Source organism: Trachymyrmex septentrionalis, unplaced genomic scaffold (genome assembly GCF_001594115.1).
Source record: "Trachymyrmex septentrionalis isolate Tsep2-gDNA-1 unplaced genomic scaffold, Tsep1.0 scaffold190, whole genome shotgun sequence".
NCBI classification, from domain to species: domain Eukaryota; kingdom Metazoa; phylum Arthropoda; class Insecta; order Hymenoptera; family Formicidae; genus Trachymyrmex; species Trachymyrmex septentrionalis.
This window is the reverse complement of record NW_017305072.1, coordinates 360,318-376,804: the sequence shown is the minus strand read 5'-3', so window position 1 is coordinate 376,804 and position 16,487 is coordinate 360,318. Positions and strand designations below refer to the sequence as shown.

Here is a 16,487-nt window from a genome sequence, read left to right as displayed (position 1 = left end):
TATATATATATATATATATATATATATATAAAGTGAGTCACGCGATTCGAACCATATCTCCCTATATCAGACCATATCTCTTTTACGATCGATAATAGAGAAATATGGCATGGGAACATTTTTAGAAGCATAAAATGTTTTCTATCTTTTTGTTAACATTAGTTTTTTCACGAATGCGTATTTATAACGTGAAATTGCAATTCGATGTTTTTTTTACATTAGTCAACTGATCTCTCATTAGTTAAAAATTTTTTTTTTAATTCTGAATGATATCTCATATGATATAAAAAATAATTTTCTGCTTACTTATCATTATTATGCATTATAATACATAAATAAATGAAAGCAATTTGTAATTTCTTTTGGAAGAATAATGGATGCTTTTTATTAATTATTTTTAAATTTTTTATAATGTTTCAATTCTAGTAAAAATCATAAAATTATCTCTTTGAATTATACTTTTATCTTCAATAAGATAATTATTTTTCTTATTATTTTAAGATTTTTTTTAAATAAGAATTATTTAAGAGAAGTATATTATACATTTTGTTTTTCAAAATTTATCTTATATATTTGTAACTTTATACATGTAACTTTTATTTCGGATTTATTTTATTAATTTATTAATGTGTACCTTCATGTCTTCTAATTGGTACCATCCGTTACTTTTACAAATACCGTATTTCTATTGATTTCGATCGAGTGAAGCATGCACTTAGTATATTTAACACTATGTTCTGTTCTGGGGTGGCGACAGCATCCGGAAAGAGGAAAGAACGAACGTGTATTGATCGTCACGATTGCTGCTCGCAGAACTGAGAGGGGGTGACCAGCAACCCTGCTGGTAACCCTGTACTATGTGTGCGTGCGCATATACCAAGATCAGTGGCATGCATATATACAGAAGGGGAAGCAAGAACGTTGGAAGGGGTTACTGTGAAGAATAAATCAATATGCCCCTCTACTGATCGGGGCTACATCCTCTAGAAACAGACAGATGGTGGAACGGTAGAGGGTGTTCTAGAACCTACTATTGAAACTTAACATTTCTGCGCTGGTTGAGAACCTCTACTTTATGGCGCAGAGAGAAGGAATAAAGAAACCCGAAGGGAAAAGAAAGAGAGATGACACAGCGGTGGGAACATGGTCGGTCGGAATAAAGGCAAAGACACACAGTCTTCAAGAAAGAGAGAGAGAGAGAGAGAGAGAGAGAGAGAGAGAGAGAGAGAGAATCATGTAGATAGACGAAGAAAGAGAGAACGAGAAAACAAAAATAATCAAGAAAATAAATAAAGTAGGAGAAGGAGAGGGAGAGAGAGAGAGAGAGAGAGAGAGAGAGAGAAAAGGCACGCGCAGTGCTCCATTCAAATCCATCCGGAAATTATTGCCGGCTAACCAAGGACGTCAGGCAGGTCTCCTCCGCGTCCGCGTGTGCACATGTACAATCGTGCACACGTACGTAATGCCATTGCACACACACGCATGCACGATCGTTAGTGTGGAGTTGAAAGATCCCTTCTTTTCTCATCGCTCTTTCGTCTCCGCTCTCTCTGCACATTTCCTACACGCGGCGGTACGCGCAAAATCGCCGTTGCTATTAGTATACGTCGCGGAAAACGTCGCGGCGAACGCCGCCACCGGCCTGTTGGCCGCCCTCAACATCGCGTACGATATCGCGGAGCACCCGCGCGAATGGCCGCCCCCGCGAGCGCACACGCGCGCCTCCAGAACACACATGGACACCCGGCACCTCTCTCCGTCTGCCTCACTGCGCGCTACCCGTCGAAACACCGACGAACACACGGACGTCGAGACGTCGCACATATAGCCGCGCGCTCCGCGCGTCTCGATGGGTATTCGCGTGCGGCCTATTCGCGATACACAATACGTCGGCCACGGCGGCGGTCTCTCGATCCTCTTGCTCTCGTTCGCGCCACAACTCACGTTAACACACGTAGTCGTAACTCACATTCGGTTCCTCACTCGCTGTTCAATTTCACATCTCCTTTCTCATCGTCCCACTTTGTACTTCCACTCGATCGTTCGTTTTCGGCGCGCAACTCGATACTTCCGATAGAAGAAGTGAAGCAACGTACGATCTCAAGAGGAACATCCTCGGAGGAAGATCCACTGATGGAGATCTGTTGTCGTATTGACGCTGGATGGACGATGATGACGCGAACACGATGGACAGCTCACAGTACACGACGCGTCAAGATATATGGGTAAACACGGATGAAGAAAGACGTTTGGAAATGCTACGTTAAATAACTCACCTTTTTGTGTCGTTGACTCGTGTCCAGACTAAGTGTAAAGACACTAACGAAAATCGTTGTTCGAGGAAACGTTATGCTGGTTCGGTTGCAGGTTGTTTCCTCGACGGCTGTCGGGTGGCAAGTGGGTGGCAGGCGGGGTGGCGGGCAGAAGTGGGTGGCTCAGGCGGGTTGGGAGCAGTGGTGTGTGTGGGTGGTAGCGTGAGGGAACCCAATACCACCCTCCTCGCCCATTCAATCCTCCAGTATTAGGGGGAGCAGTCGAGCCTGTTTTCACTCCCCTCCCTCCCACCATACTCCCAACAGCCCACTACACACCAACAGCTGGCGACGATAGACCCGTTTCTACGTGTGTCTGTAGAGTCTGTCTTACATAGATGCATATGCCTACACAAGGTCCGTACGCGCCCTCGACGTCCCAGAAAGTGGGACTTCCTTCCCTACACGTGTTCACGACGCTATTCTAAAAGCGAATTGGTTCGTAAGAAAGGTGGAGTTGCAAAAAGCAGGGAGAAGGGGGGAATCTGTATGAAAAATTTTCAAATCCCTTCTTTGGAAAAAGATCTAAAAATAATAAACGTATGTTTTTGAAGGTCTCTTTGCCTGAGCTAGTACCCTTAATTTGTTTTAAACTTTACTGTATTTCTAAAGAGAAAGTTGTGCGCATTCCAAAATCTTTAGATGCCAGGAAACTTCTTGACAAAGGAAAAAGATTCAATAGATTAGTCACGCGTGATGCGGTCGTAAATTTTGACTATTTTCCAATTTGTAGTAGACATTCCGAAAAAAATGCATTTCAATAGTACCGTATAGTACAATTCCTAATATAATCGTTTGTTATATTTAAACCTCTAAAGAATATTGAACAAGGCTATATTGATTCTAGATAAGACCATGTTAATCGAATTTTTTTATACAAAGAATACAAATAAAAATTATTCTGAAAATCAAAATTTGTGTAATATTTTCAATAATATTTTATTCCAAGATAGACGAATGATGATGACTAACATATATGAATAGAAGATTTTTAATATCATTAGTAGCTTTGTATCTTTAGAAGGCACCGCCGGGATATGCGTAAACGCAGAGCTAGTATACCCAAGGCAAGAACACTGATATCAGTCAGAAGTCTTCGGCCGATAAGCAAGCAGTCGACCAAACCGACTGTTCCTAGAACCAGTTTCGATTCTGGGTCGGCATTCTTGGTTCCCTACCGAGAGTACGAGAGATGTTGTACCAGCACTACCAGCGCGCAGCGGCATTCGCCACTACGGCAACCTTCATTTACATTCCGCCCGGCGTTACCATGTGTAACGTTCCGTGACGCGGGTCTGAAATTAACTTCCAGCGCCCCGTCACTTCGTTATCATGCAGCTGGAGGCCGCCTCGCACACGAACGAGCGCGGATCATTCAACGAGAGCAACCGGAGATACATCTGCATCTGCATCCGAGTCGCAATTTAGGAACGATGGGGTGCATCGGGCCACTGCCGACGTCGCCCGTATTGATCTCTACCTCTGTTCAGACATTCCCTTACGCTCGCGCGTCGCCCGCCCGTCTCTTCCTTACGTAGACACGAGGTGGAAAAAAGAACTGACGGAGGGATGATGATGTCTGGTATTGGCCGCGGTCGCGTGATCGATCGGATGCCGCACCGCGGTCGGAAGGAGGAGATGGTACTTTAGCGCGAGAGAAATTTCCGCTCTCGCACCACAAACGCGGAACTACTTAACTTAAAAGCCGCTAAAATGGCGATGTGCCAAGGACGGCGGTTTGGGGAAGGGGATGGAAAATGAGATTTTCCATGAAAACGTTATATCCCTAAAATATATGACAGGAGATTTTCATAAAAATCTAAGCACGGGTTTACGACCACTACGACAATGCTTGTGTCTATTTATTTTTGCGTACAGGCGCCTTCTTTCAGAATGTGATGATATTTATAATTATAAAAGAGCCTTATATCCATATTTTGCAAAAATATCCTCACATCGTCGTTGCCACAAATGCGATTTGCTTTCGCTTTCTTCTAGTTCTCTTATATCACTTTTATTATTAGCTGTTTATTAATCTATTATTAACTGTGCTTTATATAAGATTTAAAGTTCATCGAGAGAAAGATGATTTCCTATTAAGAACTGATAGTTTTAATTCTCCGCTTGTTCAATATCAATTTTCACCGAAATTTTTATTGAGTAAATGAGACACAAGAAAGATTGAATAATTTTTAAAAATAGAATTACGTTTTACAATTTCATTACTATATAATGTATTAAAAGGACTTTTGTTTTAGCATTAATAATGACTTGAAAACATCGGATCGTAAAATTACTGGATATAGGATATTCGAAAAGAATGTGGCACCGGATATCAAAAATCCGGATATCCAGTAGGGTAATTATTTCTCTCCAATCAGATATCAGTACAAATTTCCCAAATTAAAACAAAAGAAAAAGCAAAGAAAAATAGATAAAGAAAAAAGCAATAATTGTAGAATAGAATTTGTAATACAGTTTCAACATTGCTTAGTAATCAAAGTTTAATATTAATAAATTTTTCAAGCTGGATAATAACATTTCCGGTGACAATTTATTTTGATTATCTGCATAAACCATTGCATAACTGTGCAAAACCATAAACTATGCAAAAAATTCAGCAGAAAAGAATAGCATCAATGCAAACTTTCAATATAAAATTTCAGCCGGATATATTATATATTGCCGGATACTAATGATATGTATCCGAATAGTAAAAAAATACCGGATAATACCAAATACCAAATATTTTCAGGATATCCGGTATTTTTTACCATCTCTAATAATTATAGTCATCATTCAGACTTATTAATGTAAATTAAAACGTGCTTTCAAGCTACTCATTATTTCATTATACTTTGCTCAAATATTCAGCTTTTACGGAGTTACAGCAACCTATTTATCGAACGATTTTGCTTATTCATAACATAGATCCTCTTATTAGTATTTACAAAAACAAATTTTGTTTTTATAAATACTAATTCTCTCTCTCTCTCTCTCTCTCTCTCTCTCTCACTCTCACTCAATGTCATATATACTCAGCAAACGCTAAATATTCTTGAAATGTTCCTAAACCCAAAAAAACATTCTAAGAATACTTCAAAATATTTCGAATATTTGCGATATGTAAAAGAAACATTCAAATGTCGATTAAAAATTTCATTTGTATGTCGTTACATTTCCCGAGAATGTTCCATATATATTCCGTAAAATTTCAATTTTTTCAAAAATTCCAGGTCAGTCCGTTCGTGAATCAGTTTTTAAATAAAATTTTACTTTGAAAAAGAGGAAAATTTACAAGAAACCCCGACAGTTGTAAAAATAAAAGTAAAGCAATTATTACATATCATGTAGGATTAGAAAGGTGGTCTTCAGTACAGGAAGCAAAAAGCAGGCAGAATGAAACGTAAGACAGCTATGAATAATACGAGCTGAAGAGAGCACTAGCTTATGGAAGCAGCAGAGTAAAAGATTTAAGTAAGCGACATTTAATATGAAATGGAAGATCTTCCAAATTTCACAGACTTATATTTTCTCCCAGGTGATTCTTGTTTACGAATAAAGGCTCTTCGTCGCGGCCTTTTGTCGGCGAAAATATACTGCTCGCTCGCTCGCGATTTTTATGAAATATACAAGGAGTATTCACACAATATTCTAAATATTTTATCGACATTTACACATTCTGGGACGATTCTTTTACTGTTTTCCGGAACGTTCAGTACATTGGTATACGAATCAAACTTTCTATGAATATTTAGCGTTAGCTGGGTACGTACTTATTCACTATTAATTATTTTGTTATAGCTTTCATTTTATAGCTCTCTGTGCTTACAATAAAAATACATTTATCTATTGATAATCCCATCATACTTATTACTGTTATCATTAAGGTATCATTTTACTGTAACATTTTGGAATGTTTCCGATTTATTTTATGCTCCCGCTTTATTCTGTATCCTTCATTTTTTTCTATCAAATTATATATTAAGACAAAAAGTCGAAATATTCGCAAGTAAATATTACATGTAACATTTTCTGCGATAGTTATAAAAAAATTTTACTGTAATAACGAAATAGATTTCTGTGAAATATATCATTAATTATAAAAATAAAATAAAATGGATAGTTTATTTTCTAGGAAATTTATATTTGTGTTAAAATTTTATTTCATCGTTTTTACTGAAATAAGGATTTATTTCAGCAAAATAAATATAATATCTCACAAATAAATTTTTAAGTATTTTTTTTCAGTGTCACGCGGGGGTGGATGATGTACACAGATTTTTCCTTCATCACGATCCTTTATACAAGGATTGCGATCGCGGTGAATTATAGTTGTAACCCAGAACAACGAAAAATCTAAAATCGATACATAAAACGTCTTAAAGATATCTTTAAGACATCTTTAAAAAATGTCTTTGAGATGTCGTATGCGTCTCGCTTTTAGACGTACGTGTTGTCTGAAAACGTTTCGTAATAATGAAGGATCACGAGAGTATCGGCGGTTCATTCGCACGCAAGGATCACGAATACGAGCACCGCTGCACTTCACTTGCGGTACTCGTACATCGGCCGATGACTATCGCATCAGCTTCGGAGTCGGCGTTCTGTGATGGTAACAGCATCGGCGTCGGCGCGGCGTCCGCGGAGCGCTAGGTAGCTTCGCGTCGCGGCGCTTCGCGTCGGCGTCGCTGGAATCGTCCGCGAAACGGGCAGACAGTGGTGGCCAAGGCACCGTGTAAGCGCGTGTAATCGCCATATTGGCCGAACTCCGAACGATAGCACTTCGCGGGTCGTGGAGCTTTAAAGCTTCCGCGGTTTTTGCTCTTCCGACCATTGCCCACGTCGGTACGGTCATAATAACGGGAGAGGTACATAAAGTGGAGCGAGGGCGAGCGATCCCTGTGCGGAAAAAGAGGCGGCGAGGAAAGGACACGCGATAATACCGGATACGCCTTCGAACGCCGCATCGAACAGCGAAAAAGAGCTAGAGAGAGAGAGAGAGAGAGAGAGAGAGAGAGGGAGAGAGAGAAAGATAAGGATAAGATATAACACGCGGACATAGCAGTGACAAGTGTTATACGGATACGCGTGACATAAACCAAGGCAAGGCAGAATCGCAGCGATCAATCGCGGGGCGGTGCATTCAAATATCAATATCGATCTTTCTATATTCTGAGTATATATCTCTCTCAGACTGTATCCTTCGAAGATTACTTTCGTCAGTTTCGTCCGCAAACTTCCGCGTCGGATTCTGCGTCGCTTCCATTGTTATCACATTTCTCGGTTCTCACTTCCGACGAAATTTCTACGAAAGTAACGTGTGCTCTGAAAACGGCACAGACAGTATGTCGTTTGAAATCATGCAAGAAAAGATCGACGATTTCCAATATAATTATCAATAAATTTAAATCTCTTCCTGAAACTAATCTTCCTAAGAAGTTTTTCCATCCAACCGATTTCGCGGAGGCAAGGATTAACGCTCGAGCGGAAGTCTTTCGACAGGATACCAAGCGGTCAATCGACGAGAAGCTAGCACGAAGATAGCCTTCAGCAGTCTACCTTGCCGGCGTGACAGTGCGCGAGTTCGTCTCTCCCTCTGGTCTCCAAGCTGCCAATCAATAACCGGCGCATCGGCTCGCTTACGCTCCAATCTCCTTTCCTTTCTCTCTCTCTCTCTCTCTCTCTCTCTCTCTCTCTCTCTCTCTCTCTCCCCTCCCCTCTCTCTCTCTCCTCCGTCTCTCTTTGCCTTATCTGTCTTCCCACTATCTCGCGCTCTTACTTTCAACGCTCCTCTCTTTCTGCTTAATCAAACACACTAACATTCTTCGATTCCTTTCATCATCCCTTTTCTTCCTACCTTTTTCTTTTCCCTATCTACCTCTTTCTCTTCCCTGCGTCTTCTTCCGCACTCTCGTGTGCGAGATACGCGGGACAGGCATCTGTCAACGCGACAAACAGCATCAGGAACATAAGCAGACACAGCGGTAGCGTCAGCAGCGGTCTGTGCCAGCGACAGCAGCGCAGGCATTTAAACCTAGCCGTGCCAGCGTCTCGCGCAACATCTTTAACAGGCGCGAGTATCTATTTATAATTCCGTCAAACGCAACGGGGAACGAAAACTGCGGCATCGTGTACGGCTACCTAGGTCAGCCGCGAAGAAAAGAGATGTCGACGTGAAGTTGGCGTTAACCCGGGAGCGTGGCACGGCACGACGCAGCCGCTCCTTTAACACTGTGTAATCGAAGGATGTGATGAGTCGATCGCGTGCGACGTCCTCATTGTCATCAACGTCGTCGTTGCCCTAAAGTTCAAGGATTTGAGTCTCGGTTGGTTGACCGAATTTTTAGGATCCACGATACGGAACCGCGTATCTCAATGGAACGCGACAAATTCGTTCGATCGTACCGCATTCATCCTTGAGAGCAAACGCCATCGGTAGCGAAGGATCTCCACTTCCTGTTCCTTTCAATAGCGGGTCTCGCATCCGCGCACTCTCGCCTCTCTCTCTCTCTCTCTCTCTCTCTCTCTCCTCTTTTTCTCTCTCTCTCTCTCTCTCCCTTTCTCTCCTACCTTTCCGACTCGGCCGACCGACCAGTCGATCCGCGCGCGCGGCTGTCCCGTTAAGAGAGAAGGGTGGAGGGTGCCGCGAGAGAGGGTGACGGTGGTGGAGTGATATCGTGGCGCGGGTGGTATTAACGAAGAGGATTGTCGAGAGAAAAACGACGGACAATCGGCGGCAGCGGAAAGTGGAAGACGGTGGGAAATGGATGAAATATCATGCGCGACATCGACGACGTAACCCTGCGCTTGTTGGGGCCCGCCGTTGTTCAGTGTCGTCGCGCGACGTCGCCATCGTCGTCGGCGTAGTAACGCCTCGCCCGATCTCGAGGCGAGGAAACCGTTTGGCGGCAGATCGCTTGATAGTGCGCGTACCTATGTGTCCGTCCGCGAGTCCGTGAAGGGTTCGTACGCTGGGCTGTTACGCGATTACGGCTGAGGGGCACTGGTGCGCGCTGGGAGCATGCGGGTTTCGGGCGAGGCCCGGCGAGGCGGCTCCGCGGGAGGACCGGGCTAAAGGAACGATCGCATATCGGAAGGGACACTCGCGAACGCGGGCACGGTGCGCCCGCGGCCGTGCCCGCACCCGCACCCCCGCGTCTCGTCTCGGCGCCGCGCCGCGGCCGGTCACGCGCCGATTAGGTTCATCCTGAAGACGCGGAAAGCGAGCGCAGCTCGCTTTCGGACGCATGGAACATGATAGAGGTAAGAGAGTCAAGACGCGAACGTACTCCTAATCGTTACCGTCTGTCTTAAAGAAAGGATTAAAGACTCAGCGCAAGGAAACAGTAATGGAGTCGTGCTGGTGATTTTCCCCTGCAAGATGTATGACTGCAGCAGCCAGGTCGATTATGATTTATGACATGGAATGCAATGATACTCCTCATATAAATGTGTAGTATGCATGATGAATAGTTAATTTCCGTGAAACAGAAAGTTTGCAAAAAAAAACTATATAACAATATAAAAATTTCCTACGTAATTTATAACTTCATTAACGGTCATATTTTCGGAGTTTACGAAACCTTTCCTAATTTAATAACATGCAAATAAAACAATGCGGCTGGATTGAATATTGAAAACCGATTGCATTCAATCGTGTTTAAATTATATCCCAGTATAGAATTGAATTATTGTAAATTAATTCAGAAATAGTGTACTGTAATAACATGAACAAGGACTCTATTATCGCTGGTTAGAATCTCGCTCGAAATATCTGCAGCTTGCCATTCGTTCAATGTTCACGTATAGGGACATAACAAATTCATTGATATGGACATACGCATACACCCTTGTCCGGATCGAAATAAATTCATGGGATTATCGCATGAAGCTTGGGAGAAGAGAAACGGGGGTTGCAGCTTGCACGTGCTCCGTGATTGCGTGCTGCATGTAGCCAACACACTATTGGGCCATTGACATGTTGACACGTAGCTATGCGTAAACATTATCGCCGTTTCAGAACACCAGTTGTAAACACTGCGACAGTATTTGCATCTGAGAATACGCGCGACGAGAAGAAACTAATGTTCATAAATGTATTAAAAATAATGATCTTCCGTGCCAAAATACACACTCCTATCCAAGTGCTACTCCGTTTATTAACCACTATTGAAAATGACCCGATAATAATTAACGAACGCAAATAATTTATTTATTATTCTCATTTGCATTAATTAATTATCAAATTAATTAATTAATTATTAATTACCAATTTAATCTCTTTAGGAAGCATTATAAAATAAATATGAATTAATTAATAATAGTATTTTTATATGTAATTGTTTTTATTTAATTTAATTTTATTTTTATTAAAAACTAGTCTCGCGTAACGCACGCGTTTACGGATATGTGGCTTGTTAATATAAGATATTATTATATTCAAGCTATACACACAGCTATCTTGAAACTAACTTATGCAAAATCTATAGATCACAATTAATCACCTAGTACGAAGTGTTTCCTAAATTTCGCAGCGTTCTCCGTAAACAACGGCTCTTGTTTCCATAATGCCTGCCAAAACAAATCGCCGAGAGATTATTGAAATTTAGATCGTTATATTATCTCGTAACCGAAGTCTCGTTTTCGGGAAAGACGACCCGCGAGATACGAAATACGGAATTCGCTTCGTGTATAAACCGCGTGGTGTATTTTACGAGCCAGCCGCTCGAAACGGCGGTGGTTTGCGCGTGGTCTTTTCGATTTCCGGCTTCTATTTCCCGACCACTCTAAATCGCCACGCTCGCGTAAATCCGCGTCCGATTTATATCGCGCTATAAACGATTAAACAACGGTCCCCCCTTTCCAATCTCTACGATTCCGATTGTCCAATTTCAATTTCCTTTCCCAATTGTTTCATATCCGTCTTTCTCTTTCTTTCTCCCATCTTTTTCTCTCCGCCTCTCATCTTCTTCACGTGGCTTCATTCGTATGCGCCACCACGTTTATTCGCGAATACACGTGTACACTTTACGCCAGTGCCCGCTGTTTATCAACCTCTTCCCACATCCCCTATAAGCGACTGTCCGATGTAGTCGTTATCGCGCGAGGCCGCATCGGAGAGAGAGAGCGGGTCATCGATATACAACACGGTGTAAAAATAAAGGGCCGCACGCGGCTACGTGCATGTGCAGACACATACCCAAACTTCATTCCGCGAATCTCTTTTATATTGCGAGAGAGAATAAGCATGAGCCACGTTGAATATATTTTCCCGAGATTTCGAACGCTGCGGTATAAATTCATGCCCTCAGAATTTCATTCGTTTGTTCCTTTCTTTTATTTAACGGAATAGGAAAAGATGCAAAGAAAATCTCAAACTGTATGCGAACTGCATTAAAGCTGATCTTTTAACGATATTTTATTTTAAAATACTTTCGACTTTCATCAGTACAATAAAATATTAGTGATCCTTTCGTTGACATTTCTTGTCGCTGTACAATATTTTTTTGCGTAATTTTCAAACAGTGAAGAAAAAGAAAAACTTATAATCAACGCGGAAACAAATTAAATTATTGATTTATTCTAAAACCAATAATGTTATGAGCAGAGCTGCAATTGAGAAAAACGTCGAAACTTCTTGAAAAATGATCGGAAATACAGATTTTGAATTGAGATCGCGTTCTTAAATATGGCATTAAGAGTTTAATCCTCTCCTTAGACTTTCTCCAGGAATCCAATATCGGTCAGCTCAGCCGTCTGGCGATCATGAATTTTAAATACCAAAGACCTCGAACGGAACAGCGAACGGAAGAATAATAAATCTCCGGCTACATCTCTCACTTCGATATCGCCATCGCCGGATCGCGCTGAAAATACAAGCCAATCGATACGTGCAGCTGAGCGTACGACAATCGTATCCGAACTAATTGGTTGCTTTTTGAAAGCTTACCTGTCAATTATCGTACTAATTTATTTTGACTAAAGCTTAACTTTATCGTATTGCCACATGAGTAAATTGTCCTGTTCTCTTCTTGGGATTTATTATTTATGACTCATTTAAATGTGGGAATTTAATAATCATGATTTTCACGCTAAATGCTTAATTGAATGATCTACTTTTGGCATATACTCAACGATTCTGTTTCCCTCCCAAAATTCATCTGAGCTACTTTCGCGACTTTCATGTTTTTCTTCGTCTTACACAATATAAATGTCTATTTATTTATATCTTAATGATAAATTATATACATATTGATATTTAAAAAATTACTAGATATTACTTTCGTATAGACAATTAGATTATTATATTATTAAATTAAATTATACAATACAGTATACAAATACTCGTAAGTGTACTAAATGTGTACGATACTAATATTAAAAAAAAACTTCATATTATTAGTCTATATTTGAACATGTTTCTAAAAAAGTTCAATGTCAGTCACCTTGCGTAAACAAATCACAAAGCCAACAAGTGGTTCATTGTGTTCCGAAAGCCACTGATTTAGTAGAACTATTCTTAGCACCGGGATAAGCTCGTTCGCACGTGGTGTGCGGATTCAGAGGGCGGATGTCGCTTCCAGATGTCGAGTGGACTTGGTGCAACCGCAATGGGAATCGGCGTTAGTCACGGGACGGGCGGCGAAGGTGTAGCTGGTGGTTGCCGCCTCCGTGCACAGAACCAAGGCCAGGCCTCGGGGTCCACGATGCAGCATAATCCGCAACAGTCGTCTCAGCAGCAGCAGCAGCAGCAGCAGCAGCAGCAGCAGCAGCAACAGCAGTCGCAGCAACAGCAGCAACAGGCATCCGCGTCGCAGCAGCAATCGCAGCAACAGCAACGTCAGGCGGCCGGATTCACGGGTCGATCGAAGAAGGACAACTGTTGCCTATGCTGGTGCTGTTGCTGCAGTTGCTCGTGGTATTATCGATCCTGTCTGATCATGGCTCGTACATCGATGTGACTGAAAAAAAAATATTCTTAAGAAAATTGCTGATACGAAGATTGAACAACATTCGGCATTTTTCATTGCTCTTTTATAATCGTTAATCTAACATTCTTTTAGTAATCGTTTAATTATGAAACAAAAAATCGTAATAATCTTTTGTTAATCAAACGTGATTAGAAAATTTTGCCATCTCTTGGATTTTTATTTAAAAATCTATCTCGAGTTGTTTTTCTTCACAACGACATGTTACATTGGCTGCGTTCAGCGGAAAAAGCATCTGTTGCAATTATTGTAAGATTCTTTAATATCATTAGATTATACATTTAGAACCATTGAGGAACTAGGTGCAAGAATCAATCGTATTAAAGACTTTTACAACAGTTGCAAAGCTGCTTTTTCTGCTGAACGCCGCCATTGATTTAACTCTTGAAGTGGAGAGCGCACCGATGTACGAAATGTTTTATTAAATTATGAAGAACAATACTCGATTTATACGACAATGGACAAATCGTTAATGAAGAACGGATCTCCGAATTGCACGAAGTGCAATCTTCAATCTCTCGTTCTATAATTACATGTGCTCGCGATGGCGAGTTACTGAAAAGTCAACACAAAGAATTTTCATTGTAATCGCAAACACAAAGTAGATGAAAACGAGCCACGCGCTATTATCGTTATCGCGCGGCTATTTTCGTGCTTACTTCATCTACTGAACCTCTCGCCATTGAAACGATATCGGTCCATTGTCTTTAAACTCTCGCGTGTGATCCATTTATTGCCGTGCAGACGTACCTACATATTGCCTTTCTGTGTTTCATGCCACAAGTAGGAATAAATGGTAAGCAGGCCACGGACTGTGTGCGTTAATACTGCTTGTTTGTTATGTCGATGATGATGCTATCGTAATGCACGTATTACGGCTCATAGAAACGGGGTTATGCACATACCACGCGTCCTTCCTACGCGAGCCATCTTTACAGATTATACGCTAGTAGCCTACTCATTCTAGACTGGCATCGACCCGAAAGAGTCTATCTGAGGTGCAATGGCATTTCCTGAATTTCTCCGCGGGAACCGCGGGAATATGCGACAGTATACTCTTAACTGTTTCGTCGCATCAATGTGAAGGAAAACCTTTCGAAAAACATGTGTTTTGAAATGTAACTTCTTCATTTTGGTATTAGAAAATTTGCTTCAAGTTGCGCAACGTTATATTTTTCAGCAGTTGTCTACTTTATTAGTTATATTATAATTGTTATAATTAAGATGTATTTTTAAAAGAAATCATTGCAGTTGAAGTAAAATTTCAATGAATAATAAATCTACAAATAATTGGTTTTACAACAATTGTTTGCAACATTAGATAAAAAAAGACTCTTTCATAATAAAGAAACTACGTAATTTGCGAGTTATTTCTGTGTTTCGATTGTTGTTGCCAACATTTCGTGAACGTTGCAGTTCACTTCATCAGGGCGAGAAGCAACCTTTTTAGATGAAAGACTCTTGCAATATTTTGTTTACGACAAATGAGCATGTGAGAAATATCCTAAAATTACCAGATATTTTATTTTTTTTTATTCATTTAAGTAAAAATCTTTTAGAAATAAATGCAAGTTTGATCGATTAGATCACGGCAACTGAAGCCGTGATTTACAGAACCAATAATTTTCGTGATTTGCCGTCTGACCAAGTCGCGTAAACCGTTCAGAATCGCCGTTTATTTCCGCAGTTGTGGTTCGCAAACGCCATAGGACAGCCGCGTCATCAAGCACAAAGAATCGGCCTTCCAATGACCCGGTTCTGTGCCTGTTATCGACACGACTAATATTTTCTCTCAGTTCGATGCCACTCGTTCACATCTCTTTGTATCTCGTTATCCTCAATCTCGATTAAATTTGCTATCCTGACGATCGTTAATCATTATCATTTTCTACTGTATTTGTGTGTGCGTCCGCCGGATCATACTGTTCCCTTCGTTACTCATTTTATGGCTCTTCATTTCCCGAGGCTACCAAGTTTAATATTCATTTTCTACACATCTTTCCTCCGCCTCTCTTCATTCTCGGCTGTCTATCATTACTTTCGCGTTTCCGTTCCTTCCGTCATTCTCATGTTTGCCAACAAAAATCACCACTAATATTATCGTACCATTATCGTATCATTATAATTAACACGATGATTTACGATCAATTTTAATATTAATATCAATATCGATATTATAATTTATGTGACAAATTTCTGATCGGTAGATCCGATCGGATCCACGCCTCACCTGTTATTGCAACATAAAGTAGATTAAAGTAACTGCGCAAAAAGAAACATTCAATAAATTATTATTTTTAATTAGTCTTTCGATTATATAGTAATAACTAAAATCTACGTAATATAATAATAAATTATAAATAAATGCTATTATTTCGAAAGGGATTTAAACATAAATAGAATAGCTTATAATCGTGGAATCATCATATCAACCTATTTATTTAATCGATTGTTCCGCACGGTTCTACACGTTATTAACAATATAGAGTACGTCAATGCGATGCTACAAATACTTCAAAGCGTTTTTTGATTGGTCGATTTATAAAATTCTTTTTTCTTATTGGTCAATCAAACGCTTCAAAGCATTTGTAGTGAGAACCGCAGCCATAGAGAGATCTATAAGGTAGTTCTAACGTGCGTTGTCGCGTCTCAGTTTGGCGGCAGTCGGCAGTAATTCGACGGGTACCGGCGGTCCGGGCGATCAGGGCAAGAAAAAGGGCAACGCCGGTGTCGGCGGCGAGCATGGCAGTGGCATCAGCGTCACCGACTTCGCGGGTGCAGGTGCGGGTAACGGTCTCGATGGACTCGACGGCCTCGACGGCGGTCTGGAGCGCTGCAGCTTGGAGGAGATTCGGGTCTGGGGCTCGTCCTTCGACAAACTGATGAGGAGCGCCGCTGGCCGCAGGCTCTTCAGAGAGTTCCTCGTGAGCGAGTACAGCGAGGAGAACATTGCCTTCTGGCTTGCCTGCGAGCAACTCAAGAGGGAGAACAATCCCGAGACGATCGAAGAGAAAGCGCGCTATATTTACGACGATTACATATCCATACTTTCGCCAAAGGAAGTGAGTAAACTCTCCATTGGTTCATAGAGAAAAATGCTTACTTATTCGTGATAAGAAATCGTAATCGTAACTCGATTCAAGCACTCAGGAGCAGCCACCAAATGACCATTGATCTCTCTCTC

General features: G+C 41.2%; 2 protein-coding genes across 7 annotated transcripts in view; one reads left to right on the top strand and one right to left on the bottom strand.

The window, feature by feature from the left end:
- LOC108747064 (zinc finger protein 260) overlaps positions 1 to 2,933 on the bottom strand; it is a 16,069-nt gene extending 13,136 nt beyond the window's left edge. The window contains exon 1 of the mRNA XM_018484310.1: positions 2,277 to 2,933. The gene's annotated coding sequence lies outside the window, so the exon portion shown is untranslated. The remainder of the gene's footprint in view (positions 1 to 2,276) is intronic.
- Positions 2,934 to 7,023: 4,090 nt separating this feature from the next.
- Positions 7,024 to 16,487, top strand: part of LOC108747067 (regulator of G-protein signaling 17) — a 14,931-nt gene continuing 5,467 nt past the window's right edge. The window contains exons 1-4 of one of the 6 annotated variants that reach the window (XM_018484318.1): positions 7,024 to 9,578; positions 12,899 to 13,230; positions 14,091 to 14,099; positions 15,957 to 16,365. In XM_018484318.1, the coding sequence (XP_018339820.1) occupies positions 9,570 to 9,578; positions 12,899 to 13,230; positions 14,091 to 14,099; positions 15,957 to 16,365 (759 nt within the window). In that variant the 5' untranslated portion in view covers positions 7,024 to 9,569. Of the gene's footprint in view, positions 9,579 to 12,898; positions 13,234 to 14,087; positions 14,100 to 15,956; positions 16,366 to 16,487 lie in introns of all 6 variants that reach the window. The other 5 variants (XM_018484317.1, XM_018484316.1, XM_018484315.1 and 2 more) reach the window with 5 other exon arrangements.